The sequence below is a fragment of the Gadus morhua genome, chromosome 3 (genome assembly GCF_902167405.1).
Source record: "Gadus morhua chromosome 3, gadMor3.0, whole genome shotgun sequence".
NCBI classification, from domain to species: Eukaryota; Metazoa; Chordata; class Actinopteri; order Gadiformes; family Gadidae; genus Gadus; species Gadus morhua.
The window spans coordinates 28469747-28492246 of record NC_044050.1 but is presented as its reverse complement, the minus strand read 5'-3'; the positions used below and the strand labels follow the sequence as shown (position 1 = coordinate 28492246).

The 22500-nt window shown below is 49.5% G+C and overlaps 1 protein-coding gene across 1 annotated transcript in view; it reads right to left on the bottom strand.

Moving 5' to 3' along the window:
• dnah6 (dynein, axonemal, heavy chain 6) overlaps positions 1 to 22500 on the bottom strand; it is a gene marked incomplete at its 5' end in the record, with an annotated part of 80450 nt that overhangs the window by 25016 nt on the left and 32934 nt on the right. The window contains 20 exons of the mRNA XM_030352483.1: positions 1746 to 1949; positions 2356 to 2552; positions 3170 to 3293; positions 3841 to 3957; positions 4548 to 4692; positions 7012 to 7247; positions 8458 to 8625; positions 9205 to 9450; positions 10766 to 10906; positions 12301 to 12453; positions 12882 to 13113; positions 13595 to 13749; positions 13949 to 14022; positions 14306 to 14452; positions 16571 to 16742; positions 17051 to 17182; positions 17681 to 17838; positions 19182 to 19329; positions 20183 to 20404; positions 21867 to 22010. Of these exons, the coding sequence (XP_030208343.1) occupies positions 1746 to 1949; positions 2356 to 2552; positions 3170 to 3293; positions 3841 to 3957; positions 4548 to 4692; positions 7012 to 7247; positions 8458 to 8625; positions 9205 to 9450; positions 10766 to 10906; positions 12301 to 12453; positions 12882 to 13113; positions 13595 to 13749; positions 13949 to 14022; positions 14306 to 14452; positions 16571 to 16742; positions 17051 to 17182; positions 17681 to 17838; positions 19182 to 19329; positions 20183 to 20404; positions 21867 to 22010 (3315 nt within the window). The remainder of the gene's footprint in view (positions 1 to 1745; positions 1950 to 2355; positions 2553 to 3169; positions 3294 to 3840; positions 3958 to 4547; positions 4693 to 7011; positions 7248 to 8457; positions 8626 to 9204; positions 9451 to 10765; positions 10907 to 12300; positions 12454 to 12881; positions 13114 to 13594; positions 13750 to 13948; positions 14023 to 14305; positions 14453 to 16570; positions 16743 to 17050; positions 17183 to 17680; positions 17839 to 19181; positions 19330 to 20182; positions 20405 to 21866; positions 22011 to 22500) is intronic.

Here is a 22500-nt window from a genome sequence, read left to right as displayed (position 1 = left end):
AATGAATTTATGTAGCGCTTTTCAAAGTACCCAAAAAAGCACTTTACAAAGGTGGTGTAGATGTGTGTGTTTGAGTGAGTGAGTGAGTGAGTGAGCGAGTGAGTGAGTGAGTGAGTGAGTGAGTGAGTGAGTGAGTGAGTGAATGAGTGAGTGAGTGAGTGAGTGAGTGAGTGAATGAGTGAGTGAGTGAGTGAGTGAGTGAGTGAGTGAGTGAGTGAGTGAGTGAGTGAGTGAGTGAGTGAGTGAGTGAGTGAGTGAGTGATTGAGTGAGTGGGTGGGTGAGTGAGTGAGTGAGTGAGTGAGTGATTGAGTGAGTGAGTGAGTGAGTGAGTGAGTGAGTGAGTGAGTGAGTGAGTGAGTGAGTGAGTGAGTGATTGAGTGAGTGAGTGAGTGAGTGAGTGAGTGAGTGAGTCAGGCCGTCAGGCAGGCGGTCAGTCAGTCGGTCAGTCGGTCTTTGTTGATGACTCGCTCCATACACTCCAGTCTCCCACCCGCAAAACACCAGTGACTCTGAGTCCCACCCGGTTTTCCAATCCAACCTCAAGACCCTCTCCTCCCCCCCCCCCCCCCTGTGTTGTGCCCGCTGCCTGTTGTCTGTTTTACAACCAGCAACCCTCAGTGTCAACCATCTTTGAGTTATAGAATAGCTCTATATAAGTCACATTTATTATACTAGTATAACATTCAAGGGAAGGCTTTGGATCCTTCTACGTGTGTCTGGTCCTTTCTCTTTGGGGCTGAAAGCGAACGACAAGAGTGTTTCTGTCCAACCGCTCTTGGGAGACCAAACCATCCCTCTTGCCCTCTCTCGCTCGGGTCTCTTCAGTCAACTTTATCGCCGTCCAACAGCAGTCCCAGAGCCAAAGCAAAGTCGATACCCGGAGAAGCTGTCTTGTTCTTTTTTTGAGGGCCCTTTTTCATCCCAAGGACAGAGAGTTGGTTCTTCCCCGCAGCGCTTGGCGATGTCTCTACATGTTAAATAAATGATAATAGGCTGCTTTTGGAGTGGGTCGCTGGAACTGGCAGAGAACAAGTCGTCCGTCTCCCTCTGGCCACACTTGTCTCTGTATTTATGAGTAAATATTTTGAAGTGCTGCTTGAGTCCGCCGTTGTTGTTCTAGCGGTGTGGCCTGATACCAGATGGCACGATGAATAATCAAAGCGGGATAATTAAATGGATACGCCAGTGATTTCATCCTTCAGGTACCGATCCAAATAGGCCTCCTCTGGAGAAACACGCGCCTTGTTTACTCTGTCTCTTGTGACTGTGCTATTTATTTATTGGCAAAGACTTTGATCCAACCGTGGTGTTCATGATAAATGAGCTTTCCTAACCTGTGACTACTCAAAGCACTTTGAAACGAGTGCCCCTTATTAACGCCTTCATACACACCTTCATACCTCGACGGGGGTGAGTCAACCAGGCACGGAAACAGCCAGCTCGGCGGGGGCAGTTCGGGTTAGGTGCCTTGCTCAGGGACACCTGGACACTAAGCTCGGTGCAACCGGAATTCTAACAACCTCCCCTTCTTCCACATGGTTCCTTATTGGCCCATGGTTCCTGATTGGTACATGGCTCCTAATTGGCACATGGTTCCTAATTGGCACATGTTTCCCAATTGGCACATGGTTCCTAATTGGCACATGTTTCCTAATTGGCACATGGTTCCTAATTGGCACATGGTTTCTAATTGGCACATGGTTCCTAATTGGCCTATGGGTCTTGACTGGCTGGTCCTCGTCACCTGATCCTGGGGGTCGATCATGAGGGGCCAGCGCCGGCCCCGGGTCACCAGGATGGCGTTCTCCGTGGAGACGGTATCCCGGGGCAACTCCTCGTTGTTCCACTGGCGGATGACGTAGGGGTCGCCCAGGATGTTGATCAGGCTGAAGCTTTCGCTGATGGGGATGGACAGCTCCTGGCACTGCGCCATCCAGTGGTCGATGAGCTGGGCACGCACACACACACACACACACACACACACACACACACACACACACACACACACACACACACACACACCACACACACCACACACACACACCCACACACACACACACACACACCACATACAAACACGCACACACATGTACACGCACACGTGCGCACACACGGACACATACGCACACACACACACACTCAAATACACGTACACGCACGCACATATATACACAGGCAAACGCACACACACACACACAAACAAACACAATCACAAACACAAACAAAAACACACACACACACACACAGACACCAAGATATAGCGGTCAAAGTCGAGGTTGAACTAGCTCCCATCGAGCACAACCCCCAAGCATGCGGCAGCCATTCCCCGGGCCGTTGAAGACCTGTTGACTCACCAGCTGGCGGTATTGGGCGGTGAAGGCCCCGTAGTAGGCCACGCAGGCGGCCGCGATGAACACGTTGCCCACCACGTTGTGGATCTCCTCCTCGAAGAGTGCGATGCTCTCGGCCCAGCGTGCCTGCTCGCTGCCCAGCGCCGCCGTCAGCTTCCCCGAGCGGCCCAGGCGCGCCTCCGTCAGGGCCATGGTCTGGGCTGGATGGGGGGGGGGGCAGGAGGACCATGGGAGGAGAGGTTAGGAGTGTACCTTCTGGAGTCAGACCTATTCACTATCTATTGGCTCCCTATTCACTGATCTATTGGCTCCTTATTCACTGATCTATTGGCTCCTTATTGACTGATCTATAGGCTCCTTATTCACTGATCTATTGGCTCTTTATTGACTGATCTATTGGCTCCTTATTGACTGATCTATTGGCTCCCTATTCACTGATCTATTGGCTCCCTATTCACTGATCTATAGGCTCCTTATTGACTGATCTATTGGCTCCTTATTGACTGATCTATTGGCTCCTTATTGACTGATCTATTGGCTCCTTATTGACTGATCTATTGGCTCCTTATTCACTGATCTATTGGCTCCTTATTGACTGATCTATTGGCTCCTTATTGACTGATCTATTGGCTCCTTATTGACTGATCTATTGGCTCCTTATTCACTGATCTATTGGCTCCTTATTGACTGATCTATTGGCTCCTTATTGACTGATCTATTGGCTCCTTATTGACTGATCTATTGGCTCCTTATTCACTGATCTATAGGCTCTTTATTCACTGATCTATTGGCGCCTTATTGACTTATTGGCCCTCACCCAGCTCGTCCTTCTCTGCCATGCTGCTGGTGAACTGCTCCTGCAGGACTCTGATCTGCTCCTGCACCGCCTGCAGCTGGCCCTGCTTCTCCGCCAGCGTTGCCATGGTCTCGTCCAGCTCCGCCTGGAGGGGGGGCAGCAGGAGGGTAGGGGTGGGAGTCACAGGGTTCCTCACCGTACGATACGCCATACATGGCCCGCGATACCGAGAATATCTGCATACAGCGATTCTACGATGCTCAATAAATTAACCCCGAAATGGATTTCTGTCTTTATTAACGGTCCAAACTGAGTTTTTCAGTTGCTCGCTGGTTGACTTCCGTTCAAGTTTCCTTCATTCATGTGTTGAGCGCCACCTCGAGGAGCAGGGCAATATATATATATCAGTATTAAGGGCAATATTTCCTTCTCAACTCTTCATTAATAAAGCATAAAAATGCAAGAGAAGTTCTGAGAAATAAAATGAATGAATTGAAAATTGTAATTTAATTTTATATTGATATTTGACGCCAGTGTATCGATTCTCGTATCGCACGAAGAGGGGCGACGACATGTCGCCGTATCGGTATTTTGTCCCAACCCTAGTGGAGAGCCAATGAGATGTGACCGAATCAGACGCACGCTGCTGCGCTTCCTACATGCGGCGGCTGCGGTGGTGATGAGTGGCTAACCTGCGCCGCGGCTAGCTTGGCTCTCTTGGGGCCCACTGTCTTCAGGACCCTGGAGTACAGGTCCATGGCTCTGACCCACATGCACATGGATTTGCAGGCTTTGGAGACCTTCTCCACCTGAAAACACCCACAGGCAGAATAGGTAGTAAATGGTAAATGGTCTGCATTTATTTAGCGTTTTGCGAACAAGCGGCCACTCAAAGCCTTACATTATTGCCTTACATTCACCCATTCATTTACACATTCACACACCGATGGCCGTGTCAGCCACGCAGGGCGACAGTCAGCTCGTCGGGAGCAGTCAGGGTGAGGTGTCTTGCTCAGGGACACCTCGACGCTCAGGTCATTAAACAGGAACTATACCCTCATCCTCATTATCATGTTTAAGGTTAATTGTCTTTCACTGTCTGGAGCTGCAAAAAAGACTTGCGCGACTGTTAGTCAGCTCGACTATCACTAGATACCACAAGGTCACCTCCCTGACGTATGGTAATATATTCTAATAGGCAAATACAAGTTTAATAGTTTAATAGTGATATTGGTTCTAAAAGTCATCCTCGCCTTTAGAGCCAGTTTGCTTTGTATTCATAACCCACAACTAGGGAGCGATGGGAAACGACAAACAACAGAGCGCTGAGCCTAATCTCAAGGCCATCTGTGTGCCGTGCGGGCCGTCCCCTGACGGATTAAACTCAGTTCAAACACACCTTCTCCGGGATGAAGTCGGGATTGTTGACATATTTCTGCAGCTTCAGCAGGATCTGGGGCTTAATGTTGGCTTTGTCGTATTCCATCAGGCGCCTCAGGAAGGTGGAGTCCCCTAGCAGCTGTTTGGCCCCGGCCCAGTCCGGTCTGGATGGACGGTGAGGAGGACAGATGGACGCATGGAGTTACGGACAGACAGGCATACCGACAGACAGACATATCATTCACAGCCATGGCCTTTTTTGAGACAGAAGCTTGGTTTCCCCTAATGCCTCTTCGTTATACGGGCCCTTTGCTCTGATAAAGATTAGCAGCACTTCTCTTAAACCAGCAGCAGCAGGTAAACATGCAACCGGTAGTTGGTAAAAGAAACAGGAGATGCATTGTTAGAAAGGAGATATTAACATTTGCAGTTTCATTTAAGTAGAGCATGTTCCTATATACCAAGGAGCGAGCAATCCAGAGTTAAGAGTTCCCCTAGACTCTGCATAGCCTTACCCTTATACTGACTTATGTTGTACCTCCTGGCACCTAATGTACAAACTTACTGCATGTTGTACGTCCTGGCACTCAAAAACAGTATTTAGCATTGTGGAGCATCTTATATTCCTAGCTATCTTTTTTGTAGAATGAGTTAACCATCGATTGTTGGTGCTTGGCACTTGTTTCTATGAACATCCTTACTGTACCGACAGTTATATTGTTTTTTTCTCTTTCAGCTGACAAATGTACTGATTGTTTGTCGCTTTGGTTAAAAGTGTCTGCTCAATACCCTAAATGTAATTGTAAGCAAAAACAATAACTAAGCCAACCATGGCTGTGTATGTTCATTAAGCATGTGCCTGGAGGGAGTTCCCGGGATGCAGGACTTAATGTGAGGTGACGGAGACGTGAGACCAGAGGGGACGTATCACTACTGATGACTGAAGACCGGCCGTGTCTACCGCTGGAGACCGATGCGTCAGAGGAACCGAGACAGAGTGCAAGATGAACAGAGCGTGCGTGGGTTTGTGTGATGCAATGATTATGTTTACAGTTCAGTGTGCTGACGGATGCGATCGCTGATTTTAAGGCTGACTAAGGCTTAAAGTAAAGCTAGTCGTAAGGAACATCTCTGGGGACTTCTCTCTCTATCTCTTTCTCTCTGTTATACTACAACTTCAAAGCTCAGTCTAATGCATCTAGTGTTGCACCATTTCAAAACGATATTTTCCTTGTTTTGTCTTGAGTGTAGGGAAGATATTATGTTATTATTTTAATGACACGATAACACAAATCCAAGCAAATATACAACGCATAATGATGCCATGAAATCTATCAAGGACATAATAAACAAAAAGCATAAAAATGGTACTGATGCGGCAGCATTTTTGGGTTTGTTCATTTGTTTTTTCACCAGACCACAGAAGCCACATCAGAAAACAAGGAGATAATGTGATATCATGTCTACAGATCCGGAAAATAATTGCATATGCAGGCCTAATTACTGACACATTGTCTTAAGATTCACAATTCATCCACCAAAGAAAACCTTTTGAGGGTTTAACAGTAGATTAAAGGGCTGACACCAGTCAGACTAACTCAGGAGATGAGTATTCCTACTGGACGAGGGGACCAAACAACCCCCAGGATTACCGTCAGACTAGTTTAGCCCCTAGGGGACGCGGTGATGGCTAACACCCACCAGAGTGCTGCTGCTTATCAAGGTCGACACGGGGGAGAGGATGAGGGTGACTGAAGTATGACTGTAGTCATGAATCAGGACGATCCAAGTCCTTGATCACTTTGTACGCAATAGATGGAAAGATTAATGCTATAGTAGTAGTACTATTACGTTACTATTAGTATTAGAACTAGTAGTCGATCAATTGGTACTTTGTAGATCCCAGAGGGGAAATACCGGACGAATGTCAATGTCAGAAACCACAATGTTTAAATGATGTATGATCATTCCCTTCATCATCAACATGAGATTCCTACATCTGACGTAACAGGGTGGTTTGGGGGGAGGTCTGCTGAGAGAGAGACGCTGACTTGGCCTTGAGGAGGTCATTCATAATCAACATGCGATTCCTTCTATCTGATGTAGCAGGGTGAAGGAGGAGGTGGAGACACACCGACTTGGCCTTGAGGAGGACGTTCAACATCGACATGAGACTCCTTCTATCTAATGTAGCAGACGAAGGAGGAGGTGGAGGAGAATGAGACTCCTTCTATCTGGTGTAGCAGACGAAGGAGGAGGTGGAGGAGAATGAGACTCCTTCTATCTAATGTAGCAGACGAAGGAGGAGGTGGAGGAGAATGAGACTCCTTCTATCTGACGTATCAGGGTGGATAAGGAGATCTGCTGAGAGGCACACTGCCTTGGCCTTGAGGAGGACATCCACAACAACATGAGGTCACACATGTCTGACGTAGCAGATGAAGGAGCAAGGCGGAGGTCTGCGGAGAGAGAGGCACACTGACTTGGCGTTGAGCAGGATGCACACAGCCTCCATGACGGTCATGACCATGTCGGGGGGCTTGGTGAAAACCCTGATCTCGGAGATGTCGGCCTTGTCCAGGGCGTTGAGGGCCTTGTTGGCGCTCTCCAGGGCGGGCAGAGCCTCGTCCAGGTCCCGCTGGGCGTCGTCCGCCATGGCCTGGGTGTCCTCGGCCTTCACCGTGGCCAAGGCCTCGTCCTCCTTCACCACCTCGCGCACCTGGGGAGGAGGAGACGGGTGTGTGTGTGTGTGTGTGTGTGTGTGTGTGTGTGTGTGTGTGTGTGTGTGTGTGGGGGGGGAGACGGGTTAGTGTGTGATGGTGATCAGGGCGGGGTTGATGTTGAGATGAAGGCTGGCCAGTGAATTTAGCCTCTGAACGCACGCACACACACACACACACACACACACACACACACACACACACACACACACACACACACACACACACACACACACACACACACACACACACACGCGCACACACAAACACACACACACGCACACACGGACGGACGCGCGCACACACACAAACACATGGACGCACATACACAAAAACAGATGGAAGCGCATGCACATACATGCATTCAGACACAATGTGGGAGCAGGTGAATAAATTACGAAATGATAAATGCTTGAATGACTTACACAGCCTCAGTGTGTGTGTGTGTGTGTGTGTGTGTATGTGGGTGTCTGTATGTGTGTGTTTGTGTGTTTGTGTGTGGAAGGATTACTCATCTCCTGAGATGGTGTGTATGGTATCAGCCCTTCAGTCTGGTGTCTAAACTCTCAAAATGTTTTGGTTTTGGTGGTTGGATTGTGAATCTTTAAACAATGTGTCAGAAATTAGGTCTGCGTATGCAATTATTTTCCCCGTATGTAGGAATGATATCACGTTGTCCTGTCGTTTGATTTCCTGGTTAGTTTGTGTTGTATGCTTTTGTTTTCTTGCTGCTTTAACCACATGTTGTTGTAGTGTTTTGGGTCAAGAAAATGGCTACATAAATGTCATTTGTTGTTATTTCCATTATTATACAAAAACTGATACACTCCCAGAAGATGTGAGGGTATAATGTCTCCCAAACAGAATCTTAGACCACAAGATACACACAAGAAAGAAGGAAAGAGAAAAATAATGAAATAATGAAAAAAAAGAAAAAGAAAGTATAAACAGATGGGCCAAAACAAAGTAACCCAAAAAGAAAAAAAGAATAAGTAAGTCAGACAAAAACAAAGAAAGCATTAAAGAATTACAGCAACAAATGGAGAATTTAATAAATTAGTTTCAAAGGAAATAAATAAAAAATGAAAAGAAGACAAACGAGAAAATAATTAAAGATAAAAACAAGAACAGACGAGGGAAGCGGGAGGCATAAGAAGAATTAAATCAAAAAGTGAACAATTGAACCAACGGACGCAGTGGCTCCCAGACCTTGTCGGCGCTCTCCTGGTCCACGGCCAGCTTCTCCATCAGCGCGTTGACGTCGGTGGACTTCTGCAGCAGCACGGGCTCCAGGGCCGACAGGTCGATCTTCATCTTGTCCACCAGGACGTTGGTCTCCAGCAGCTTGGTGAGGCCGTTCTTCACGCGGTCCCGGGCCTACAAGTCAGGACACGAGAAGGTCAAGAGCCAACACGTCCATTTTAAATCCCCTGGAACAGCCTGAACAGAGGCTGAGGACACCACAATCTCCATCAAAGTCTAAGGCTTTTTTTAAACACCATTCAAATAAACCCTAAACCATACCTGTATAGATCAGCATTCTCCTAATCCATATATATATATTTTTTTTTTTTGCATTACTATTTTTCTTTATTTTCATTGTATTGTTAAGCTCCTTGTACTGCAGTTTTACACACTTGCACTTTTTGATTGGATTTGATTTGAATTAATTAACCTTGACGAATATACTTATTGTAATCTGCTTTGGATAAAAGCGTCTGCTAAACACCCAAAATGTAAATGTGAATGTCAGTATAAATGCAAATACATATGCGTGTAAATGTAGATGTCAAGGTAAATGTAAATGTCAAGATAAATGTAAATGCATAGATACATGTAAATGTGAATGTAGATGTCAATGTAAATGTTAATGTACATGTAGATGCACATGTAAATGTTAATGTAAATCTAATGCTAATGTCGATGCTGGAGGTGTGGAGGTGAGTGGGGGCTCACCGCCACCAGCTGCTCCCTCTTCTCCCGCAGCATTGCCAGGTAGAGGTTGATGAGCTCCAGGTAGGAGGTGGGCGTGGTGTAGTAGCGGCGGCGCAGCTCTCCGTAGAAGCGCTCCGCCATGTCGGTGACGCTGACGTGGACCTCCACGCACATCAGGGAGAAGCTGGCCTTCAGCTCCTCGCCGCCGCCAAAGTCCTCGTGCTGGAAGAAGGTCTGGGACACGGAGAGCAGCGCCTCCCGTGGCCACTGGGGGGAGCGCAGGCGGTTAATGAGCACACACACGCACACACACACACACACACACACACACACACACACACACACACACACACACACACACACACACACACACACACACACACACACACACACACACACAATCACAGGGATGAACACACACATAAAAACACACCAATAAACAAACACACACACACACACACACACACACACACACACACACACACACACACACACACACACACACACACACACACACCAATAAACAAACACACACACACAGATACACACAATTTAGACCCCGGTCTATTGGTCATCGAGTATTGCCCTTGTACTTGAGTAAGAGGGCAAGTAAATACTTTAACAGGGGTGTGTGTTTCCAGAACAGTGCAGTGAGAGAAAAAGAGGCAGTAGGAAGCAAATATAAATCTATGAAGATTACAAAAAGGATATGTGAGGGCATGGTGGACCAAGGGACAGAGAGAGAGAGAGAGAGAGAGAGAGAGAGAGAGAGAGAGAGAGAGAGAGAGAGAGAGAGAGAGAGAGAGAGAGAGAGAGAGAGAGAGAGAGAGAGAGAGAGAGAGAGAGAGAGAGAGAGCAATGTGCATGTGTATGATTGTGTGTGTGTGTGCGTGTGTGTGTGTACGTATGTGCGTGTGTATGCTTATCATTAAGTTGAATATAACTGCATACTGTGTACAAGAGTGATATTGCCGCCTCTTAGTGCAGAGCCAGTCCCTGAGCTGGCTGACAGCGTGTGTATCGTTGTATCCTGTCCTCTGTGTGTGCTGGGGCCACTAGCCAGTGGCCCCAGCACCATTGGACAGCATCATTGTGCTCTACATTGTACTCCATTCCCTCTAGCCACTGTGTTAGGGCTGTGTCTGCACAGACAATCATGCTGCGATTATGTAACAACTTCGACCCCCCCCCCCCCCAACACCCACCCCGAGGGCGGGGGGGGGGGGGGGGGGTGGGGGGGTAGCTGAGTTATTGTTTTGACTGAGAACTTGCATAATGTATTGTACACGCGCACACACACACGCACATGTGCACAGACATGCAGACACACAGACACGCACACGCATACAACCCCCCACACCCACATCTATTCCACCCCCCCCCCCCCCCCCCCCCCCACACACACACACACACACACACACACACACACACACACACACACACACACACACATAAACGGACAGGCATGTACACAAATTAACATGTGCACTCACACACACACACACACACACACACACACACACACACACACACACACACAGACACACACGCACACACACACAGGGCCGATGTTTGAGCTGACCTGCACAAACCAGTCGATGGTGCAGCAGTTGACGAGCGAGGGGAACATGCGACAGCGCGAGCGGAATGCGTCGCCCACGGGGCTCATGCAGAGCACGATGTGGAGCCGGGCGCGCACCCGGGTCACGAAGTACTGGAACACCTGCACGCACACACACACACATGGACATGAGCGCACACATAAAGGGACGTGCATTTACGGACCTAAACATGTGCATGCACACATCCCCACAAACACACATACGCAAACGCGCACGTACATATACAGACACACAAACAGACACAAACACACACACACACACACACACACACACACACACACACACACACACACACACACACAGACACACACACACACAGAGGGATCGACATAGACCCACATAAACAGGCATGCATGTACAAACACACACAAACACACACACTCACAGTAATGAACACACACACACACACACACACACACACACACATACACACACACACACACACACACACACACACACACAAACACACACACACACACACACACACACACACACACACACACACACACACACACACACAGAAGGATCGACATAGACCCACATAAACAGGCATGCATGTACAAACACACACAAACACACACACTCACAGTAATGAACACAGACACACACACACACACACACACACACACAGACTCTAGACTCCAGTCTATGCCGCTTTAGGGCTCATTGGGCAGACCATGCATACGAATGCGCTGGCTTGTGTGCGTGCATGTGCACGTCTGTTTAAATCTGCTTCTCAAACGTTACGTAAAACATTTACCCAAAAACCCCTGTGCCACGAGGGGACAGTGAAACAAGCTTTTAGTACAAAGTGTGAGTGTTCCCATGTGTAAGAAATACCTTTTACATAACAAATAGTATTAACTGAGGTGAATATTCTTTGCATTTAGTAGTTAGCACGCATACAAATACACATGACTGCACAACTAGTAAACACTGGGTTGCAGTCTTTGCCTGTGTATTTCCCACCACCTGAACACACACAAACGCACACCACTTCACATACACACACTGTAGAGCCTAGGGGTGGGAATCACAGGGAAACTTATGATTCAATACAACATGCGTTACATGGCCCACAACACGATAATATCGCGATAAAACCGATAATATCGCGATACAGCGGTTCTGCGATAATCAATATATTGTTTGAAAATCCTCTCATGATACATCACAATATATGTCTCACGATGAATACAATGTGACCGTGAAGAGGTAAAGTGCTGGATTTCTGTCTTTATTCACAGTTCATCTTTTCTTTTATTATAATTATAATGATATTTATATCGATTCTCGTGCCGCACGAAGAAGGGCGAAAATGTACTTCAGTCCCAATATTTTGTCCCACCCCTAGTAGAAGGAGTAAACACCGGTGTGTTTCCCTCCACCTGAACAACGCACACAAACACACACAACTAAACACACACACACCCACTGCAAAACGAGTAGATCCCTCCCCCTGTCCCCCCATGCCTCTTTGTAAGGGTGTGGGTACCTCGTCGCGGTTGCCCTCGTTGATGCCGGCCTCCTTGGCCTTGGGGCGTGTGGCCGCCAGCACCTGCTCCAGCTCGTCCTTCTCAAACAGGTTGGGCACCTCTCCCGAGTTCAGCATGTTGTTGATGTCCTCCAGGAACTCCTCCAGCACGATCTGCGGCACACAGGTCAGGGGTCACGTGCACCAGCACACACGCACTTCAGTGAACCGTAAGTGAAACCAGGAATAGAACGGCATTCCATACGTTCTAAACTGGTTACTAACTCACTGTTTCCACATTCATTTACATTTACATTCAGGGCATTTAGCGGACGCTTTTATCAAAAGCGACTGGTAATAAGTACATATGTCAGAAGGCATCCAGGCCCATAAATCAATACAATTAAATAACAATTTTAATTATCGTTATCAACTAATTTTCTTAGATAGCAAACAGCATACATTAGCACATTTCATACAGGAGCCGCAATACAAATGTCCCTTGCAAATACACATTTGTTGAGACATCCAATCCAACACAATAAGAGCACAGGACACACAGATGACCCAACCACCGACCCCCCCCCCTCCCCCCTCCTCACCTGGGTGTCCGTGAAGAGGAACACCATGTCTCGCTCCTCCACGCCCGCCATCTTGCAGAGGCGGCGCAGGTCCTCGTGGAAGCTGTCGTAGCCGTAGCCGCGGCTCAGCTCGATCTGGAAGCAGGTGTAGCCGCATATGTGCGAGGCCAGCCGGGTCAGCGCCTGCTTGCCCGTGCCGCCCACGCCCACCAACAGGGCGTTGCCCCGCTCCTGGCGGATCATACGGGCTATCCTGTAGGGGGGCGGGGGGCGGGAGGGAGAGGCATCGTCAAAGTCACAACTCTTCTCTGTTTTAGAACCGCGGTGGTGGAACGAGCTCCCTGCCGACGTGAGGACCGCTGAGTCGCTCACCAGCTCAAGACTCACTGGTTCAGAGTTCATCGAGACTCCTTAGGGTCACTTAATAGGGTCACTTAATAACTGTATGTTGTACGTCCTGGCACTTAATGTACGCACTTATTGTATGTCGTGTCACCGACGGCGGTGTCAACCACGCAGGGCGGCAGCATCTAGGGTGAGGTTCCTCGCTCAGGGACACCTCGACACTCGGCTAGGAGGAGCCGGGGATCGAACCGGCAACCTTCTGGTTACCAGCCGACACGGAGCTACTGTCGCCCCCTTTGACGACTTCAACCCAGTGATTGACACCTGACGCTTTGAGACGGGCACCCAGGTACAGGAGTGTGTGTGTGTGTGTGTGTGTGTGTGAGCACCTGGCCACGTGCTCCACTGCATCCTGGAAGAACACCAGCTTGGTCTCCTTGGAGAAGACGCTGTTGTAGTCGTCCAGGTAGTCCTGGAGAACCGCCCGGATCCGGTCCATGTCCGTCAGGTCCTCGTACACGCGCCCCTCCTTGGCAGCACCCATCTGTCGCACGCGCGCACACACACACACACACACACACACACACACACACACACACACACACACACACACACACACACACACACATACACACACACACACACACAATGAGGAGGTAGAGGAGGAGAAGGTGTCGAAGGTGTATTGTATTTTGGATTTTAGTGTCGTTTTTATCAGTCGGCAGCCAGATTGCAGTCTGTACCTTAATGAAATCGCCGAAAATGATCGGCTTGGTCACAAAGTAACTGGGCTCCAGGTTTAGGTTGAAGTATTTGCCTGCAGGAGGGAGAGAGAGATTAAATGGGTGAGGGTCAGGGTGAGGGCGAGAGAGAGAGAGAGAGGGAGAGGGAGAGGGAGAGGGAGAGGGAGAGGGAGAGAGAGAGAGAGAGAGAGAGAGAGAGAGAGAGAGAGAGAGTAAGAGACAGACAGATGGATGGAGGGACACAGGGTCAAAGCAGGCAACGGTCCAGGCTCAACAGCCCCTGATTATAATTGCACGGGCACTGCGCTCATCCTTCTTCCTAGTAACAGCTAATACACAGCCATGGCCGCCCCTTACTGGCCATCTCCGAGACGATGACGTTGAAGTAGGTCTTGTCCTGGTTGTTGATGAGCCGGTCGTGGAACACACGCTGACACTCGTGGCAGAAGAGACGGAAAGTCTGAGTCTGGTCCCTCACCGTGCCCGGCTGGCACTGCAGCATGCCTGGAAACACACCACCACCCAGGATTCAGGACGGAACACCGACAGATGGCCACCGTTCGGAAAAATCTTTTTCAGCACTTAATTATACTGATTCACTTATTTTATTTTTTAACGAAAAAACTAAAATTTTTCGGAGTTTGTTAAACTTTAACTAAGTGCAGTAAAAATGGCATGTGCACACCCACACACACACACACACACACACACACACACACACACACACACACACATGCACACACACACACACACTAACACACATACAAGAATGTTCAGATGTCCCTGAGCGGCCCCAAATCAGCAAGTGGTTGATTGGCGGTTGATTATGAGCTGCTCAACCGAGGAAAACGCAAATAAATAAAAGAAGAAGACCGCAGGAAGAGACTAAAATGTTGGCTTGTACTCTGTGGAAACAGTCGCAGAGCCACAGAAGGGGTGCTGGGGGGAGAGAGAGAGAGAGAGAGAGAGAGAGAGAGAGAGAGAGAGAGAGGGGGGGGTGGGGGGGGGGGGCTGTGATGGAGTTCTTTGCTTTTTGCCGGCTTTAATGTCTCTAAAGTATTAATGTTGTACAAAATGTTAAATGTTTACACCGGCGTGGTAGTGAATGCATTATGCATGCACCACTCCCACCACAGGCCCCTTGGTGCCGGACGTCTAGACCAGCCTCTGATTGGCTGAGAAGGCAGCGGGCCGGGGACAGCCGCACCAGGGGATAGGACAGCCGGGTCCACAGGCGGCCTGTCCCCCCATCGCTGACCCCATGCATGGCCAGGCTGGGCCACACATGGCTGCGCTGGGCGGGTGTGTGACTGCATGTGTGTGTGTTTGCGTGTTGTGTGTGTGTGTGTGTGTGGAGTGTGTTTACGGACATCATCCTGACCACTGGGCAGAGGATGAATTGAACGGGGGTGCGGATTGGGGGATAGAGGATGGCCCACGCTACAGTTCAGTAGTTCAGACCTCTTTGGATCGTGACCCTGTTCATAGCGCTGACACGCCGGTGACATCACCAACGGCATCGTTCCTCTTCACACTCAGTGGTGAGTGCTTTGGTTGTGGCTGTGAATCATTAGCCAGACTATTCATCTACACAGCGGGGGGGTTTTCAGCCACTCAAAGCACTTCACAATCATGCCTAACATTCATCCGTTCATGCATACATCCACACAGACGGCGGAGTCAGCCATGCAAGGCGACAGCCAGCTCGTCGGGAGCAGTTGGGCGAGGTGTTTTGCTCAGGAACACCTCAACCCTCTTGAGCCACAGGCCGCCCCTGGATCATCTAATATCTAAAGGTTATGTTAATCTCCTGCGACCCCATATTCATATCAGGAGAGCACAAGTGGGTTCCAAACCCCAAGAACCAACCACTTCTCTAGTGGATGGTATCCCCCTAGTTTACACCACGGTATAGAGGAAGTAACACAGAGTCTTGACAGCCATATCTGTGTCCCTCTCTCCCTCTTTATTTCTCTCTTTTCTCGTTTAATTCTCGTTCTACATCGCCTACATCTATTGGATTCCTTACTCTATTTCACTCTATTATCTACTCATTGTCTTTCTGTTTTGCTTTCTCTCAATTTCTCTCTCTGTCTCCATGTATATACCTCCCTCTCCTCCTCCCTCATTCCTTTCTGTGTCTCTCTCCATCTCCCTCTCCCCCTCTCTCCCCCTCTCTCCCTCTCTCCCCCTCCCCCTCTCTCCCCCTCCCCCTCCCTCCCTCTCCCTCTCCCTCCCTCCCCCTCCCTCCCTCTCCCTCCCTCCCTCTCCCTCCCCCTCCCCCTCCCTCTCCCTCCCTCCCTCTCCCTCTCCCTCCCTCTCCCTCCCTCCCCCTCCCCCTCCCTCTCCCTCCCTCCCCCTCCCCCTCCCTCTCCCTCCCTCTCCCTCCCTCTCCCTCTCCCTCCCTCCCCCTCCCCCCCTCTCCCTCTCTCTCCCTCCCTCTCCCTCCCCCTCCCTCCCCCTCCCTCCCTCTCCCTCTCCCTCTCCCTCTCCCCCTCCCTCTCCCTCCCTCCCCCTCCTCTCTTCCTCTCTCCCCACCTTTCTGTGTCCCTCCATGTCTCTCTTTCCCTCTGTGTGTCTGACGGCAGTGTGTACGCGTCCCCTCCTCTCTGTCTCACTCACCCTGCACACACTTGGAGAGGTCGCGCAGGTTGAAGACGTAGTGGGACTTGGCGGGCGTGGGCAGCAGGTCTACGCTCATGCGCTGGTAGATCTCCACCGCGGCGTTCACGATGCTGCCGGCGCAGCCCCGCACGGCCTGAGGGAAGTCACTGAAGAAACCGCTCAGGATGGCCTGAGGGGGGAGGGGGGGAGGAGAGGAGAGAGGGGGAGGGGGGGAGAGAGGAGAGGAGGGGATGTAATCAGAGATGATGTGAGGAGAAGGAAGAGAAGAGGAGGGAGAAGGAGAGGAGGGGATTTAAGTAGGAGAGGAGAAGATATGAGGAGAAGGGGAGAATGACACGAAGGGAAAGGAAGAGGCAGAGGAGTTTGGAAGAGTAATACGAGATGAAAAGAAGCCAAGATGAAGAGGTGAAAATACTGAATATGCTGTATATTTATATATTTATATCCAGAAACACATTAGTTTGAGTGTCCTCTCACATTAAAGATGCGTTTGAGGCTGTGCTCGGAGGGCGTGGGCAGACACAGCATGCTGAAGTGGCGCATGAAGCGGGGGCTGACGGGGTTACGGCCCCCACCCGGGGGAGCGCAGGCCGCCGCTATGGTCATGTCCTGCAGGGGGCGACACAGAGCACACAGCCATTAGCAAAACCTTGCAACCAACGGCACACACAGGTGATGCTGAGACTAATTAAGTCAATACAAATACAGAATGAAGTCAATACAAATACGGAATGAAGTCAATACAAATACAGAATGAAGTCAATACAAATACAGAATGAAGTCAATACAAATACAGAATGAAGTCAAGTCAATACAAATGGAAGATAAAGTCAGGTCAAAAATAAATACAGAATAGAGTAAATTCAATACAAACGGGAATTAAAGTCAGATCAATAGAAATACAAGATAGAGTCAGGTCAATACAAATACTAAATAAAGTCAGGTCAATACAAATACAAAATAAAGTCAGGTCAATACAAATACAAAATAAAGTCAGGTCAATACAAATACTAAATAAAGTCAGGTCTATACAAATACAAAATGTAGTAAAGTGAAACTGTAATGATGGCCAGTATTGAATCGGTGTCTATGTGTGGATGGTCTCACCTTTATTTCCTTCCAGAAGAACTTCTCCCGGTCGTAGAAGCCGGAGAAGTCCTGGAACTGCCTGAGCAGCTCTATGGGGGGCTGGGAGCCGTACGTGTCCAGCTTGGGCATGTTGAGATCGTCCACGAAGATCACCACCTTCTTATTGACAGGAGCACCTGGGGGGAGGGGAGGGAGAGAGAGAGGGGGGGAGAGAGAGAGAGAGAGAGAGAGAGAGAGAGAGAGAGAGAGAGAGAGAGAGAGAGAGAGAGAGAGAGAGCGGTGTGAAATCGGCTTAAGAGACAGTACGTGGCAGAGACGGAGGTGGAGGTAGAGAGGTACAGAGTCCACCAAATCCACCGATTCCTGGTCCTACCCAGGCCACCCACTCCCCCCTACCCCCCAAGTCCTCCCACTCCCCCCAGTCCCCCCTACCCCCCCAGTCTCCCCAGTGTCCCGCGCAACTATAATCCCGGTACCCAAGAAACCACGACCCACCAAACAAAATCATTACCGCCCCATTGCCCTCACACCCATAATCATGAAATTCCTGGAAAAACTGCTGCTCAAAACCATCCTTCCATTGGTCAAACCACATCTGGACCCCCTTCAATTTGCATACAGGGAAAAAAGGGGCACAGAGGACGCTGTTGCCTGCCTGCTGCATTGTTTCCTCCAGCACCTAGACTCCTCGCAATCTGCCAGGATCCCATTTGTGGACTTCAGTTCCGCCTTCAACACCATCCAAAGACACCTGCTCCTCCAGAAGCTTCATCATCTCAACACTCCACCCATCCTGATACACCTCCTGCACAACTTCCTCACTGACAGACAGCCAGCTGTTCGGGTAGGCACAACCCCATCCCCTTCACTCACCACCAACACCGGAGCCCCTCAGGGCTCTGTGCTCAGCCCTCTCCTTTACACCCTGTACACTAATGACTGCACCTGCCCCTCCCACACCACCACCTACCTCAAATACTCAGACGACACTGCCAGCCCTGCCTAGCCCTTCTGTCGGACAATAACTCTGTATCGGATTACTGCAACACTGTCACACACTTCTCTAAATGGTGCACACATAACCACCTGCATCTCAATATATCCAAAACAAAAGAAATTACAATAGGCACTCCATCATCCCAGCCCCCCACTCTCATCAACAACAACACAGTAGAAACAGTTGACCGCTTTTAATACCTCAGACTCACAAAAGCCGGCTGCCTGCAGCCATAGCAGCCTTAAATAAAATGCCAAGATAACCCACCCCTGTCCCACACTATTCACATATTTTGTCTGCATGTTGTTTTTGGTGTGTATGGTGTCCATCTGTTATTGTCTGTCGGCGTGCGGCCCATAAATGTACTATGGAGTGAAAAAGGATTTCCCCCAGGGGACAATAAAGTAAAAGTCAAGTCAAAGTCCCAAGTCCCCCCAGTCTCCCCAGTCCCCCCCGTCCTCCCAGTCCAGCCAGTGCCCCCAGTCGACCCAGTGCCCCCAGTCGACCCAGTTCCAGCCCTACCCAGGAGGTTCTTCCTCTTCTTGTCCAGCTTGGACTCTATGATCTCCTGGGTGCGGGCGGAAGACGTCTGGGCCGAGAAGTTGATGTAGACGGGGATGTAGCCCGCCTCCTCCTGCACCCCGTTCAGCAGACCACGGGCCACCACCGACTGAGGGGCGCACACACACACACACACACACACACACACACACACACACACACACACACACACACACACACACACATACACACACACACACACACACACAGAAACAGACACACACACACACACACACACACACACACACACACACACACACACACACACACAGAAACAGACACACACACACACACACACACACACACACACACACACACACACACACACACACACACACACACACAAACAGAGATGGACATAGATACACACACACACACATAGACAGACACATAGACACATTCATACATAAACACATACATACACAGACACACACACACACACACACAGACACACAGATAGACACAAACACACACACACACACACACACACAGACAGACACACATAGACATAGAGACACACACATATAGAGACACACACACACACACACATAGAGACACACACATATAGAGACACACACACACACACACACACACACACACACACACACACACACACACACACACACAGACAGGCATAAACACACACACAAACACACACACACATAGACACGTACACACACAAATACACACATAGACACACATACACACACACACACACACACACACTCACACACTCACACACATACACACACACACACACACACAGACACAGACACACACATATACACACACACACACCAAAGCACAGTGTTCATACCCCACTTTAGTCCCACTGTTTCCCATCAGATACCTCCCAGCAGCGTTACTGAGGTGTGTTTGAGCTGCTCTATCCGGAGGAGAGCGGGAAGGCTGCTGATCTTCAAAGTAAAAGCGCGCCCGGCCCACGGCGCGCCCCGGCTCACCTTGCCCACCCCGGTCAGGCCGGTGAAGAGGACAGAGCGGCGGACGGACAGCAGGCGCTGCATGAGGTAGCCGTAGCGCACGGTGTCGGTGGTGGGCACCAGCATGTCGCAGAAGGCCTGGTCCCTGTGGAACCTGAAGGAGGGCAGGATCTCCTCCCAGGGCTCCAGACGCTGGTGCTCCAGGTTCATGTACACGCCCCACAGGTCCCCGGAGCTGGGGAGCTACACACACACACGGGCACACATGGACGCACACACACGGACACACATGGACGCACACACACACAGACACACATGGACGCACACACACGGACACACACAAACACAGACATAGGTGGGCGCACAGACACACAAAAGAAGACGGAAACACACGGGCGCACACACACACACGCACACAGGGGAAGACATGCACACGCACGCAAACCGACACACACGGGCACACAAACATACACACACACCCGCACACATGGGTGGACACAACACAAACACAGACACACACGGGCATGCTCAAATAGACACACACACACAAACACCCATGTACACACACACACACACACAAATATATTATTTACATTATTGTCTCCCTAACATCACTCTATCTTTATTTCTCATTCGTTCTTTGTGTGTGTTTGTGTGTGTGTATGTGTGCTTGCGTGCATGTGTATCTGGATGGTCTAATACATTAACAGCTTGGCATGTACATCCTTTCGTTCCCCAAGTACGCATACTTTGCTCATTATAAGTACCGTTGTAACTCTCTCCCCAGTTCAATATGTCTGTACATTGCAATGTCTGTATGAATGACTTGAAAATCAATCAGGCCTTGATTTATTTTGCATAATGGAGATCCTATGGCCCTCATATACGAGTCATGCGTCCTGCTTTTCAAACGTGATGTCATTAGCCGTGCCTTTAGACGTGAATACATCAACAGACTCATCAACTTCTTTGGGAACTGAGGATACTGTATGCTATAACCAACAGGTAGCTGGATAATGGGTATGAACGTGATAGTGTGATCTGGTTGTGGGTATGACTATCTATGGTGGTCTGTGTATGTAAGTGAATGGAATGGAGAGATAGAGAGAGAGAGAGAGCGAGAGCAAGTGCGAGACAGAGAGAGAGAGAGAGAGAGAGAGAGAGAGAGAGAGAGAGAGAGAGAGAGAGAGAGAGAGAGAGAGAGAGAGACAGAGAGAGATTGAGAGAGAGAGGGAGAGACAGAGGGACAGAGAGAAAGAGAGAGAGCATGAGAGAGAGAGCGAGAGAGATGAGGAGGAAGGGAGAGAAAGAAAGAGAGAGAGAGAGAGAGAGTGAGAGAGAGAGAGAGAGAGAGAGAGAGAGAGAGAGAGAGAGAGAGAGAGAGAGAGAGAGAGAGAGAGAGAGAGAAAGAGACAGAGTGAGAGAGAGAGAGAGAGAGAGAGAGAGAGAGAGAGAGAGAGAGAGAGAGAGAGAGAGAGAGAGAGAGAGAGAAAGAGACAGAGTGAGAGAGAGAGAGAGAGAGAGAGAGAGAGAGAGAGAGAGAGAGAGAGAGAGAGAGAGAGAGAGAGAGAGAGATGGAGAGAGAAAGAGGGAGATAAATATCAAATGTTGTGCACTTCTATGTGTTACGTGTACAATGTGTGTTTTCCTGTGTGTGTGTTGACCTCTGTGTGTGTCCGTGTGTGTGTTTGGTGCGGCGCTGTACCTTTGCATCGTTGTTGTCCTCAAACTGCCCGCGGACGAAGCTCTCGAAGGGGTCCCAGTGGGCCTCGCTGAGGTTCCCCCCCACCGCCCACAGGTAGCAGAACACAAAGGTCTGGCACAGCACGCTGTCCAGGTGCTTGGCCTCCTGACGCACGCACACACACGGACACACACACACAGACACACACACACACACACACACACACACACACACACACACACACACAGACACACACACACACACACACACACACACACACACACACACACACACAGACACACAGACACACACACACACACACACACACACACACACACACACACACACACACAGACACACACACACACACACACACACACACACACACACACACACACACACACACACACACACACACAGACGTAGACAAACTTGGACTAGTTGAATGAAATCCTGAATCATCCAATCCTCCATTTCAATGATCATGTGCATTTAAACGATCCGTTTCTCCCTCTGAGCAGCGGTGAATTATGATTGATTGAATCTATTTGGTAACGGGTCTATGAGGAAGCGTGACGCATGGATCACCCCGTCACAGCCAGCGGTCCAAGACCGTAGATATGAGAAGGCTCTTGATGTACGGGCTACATTACAC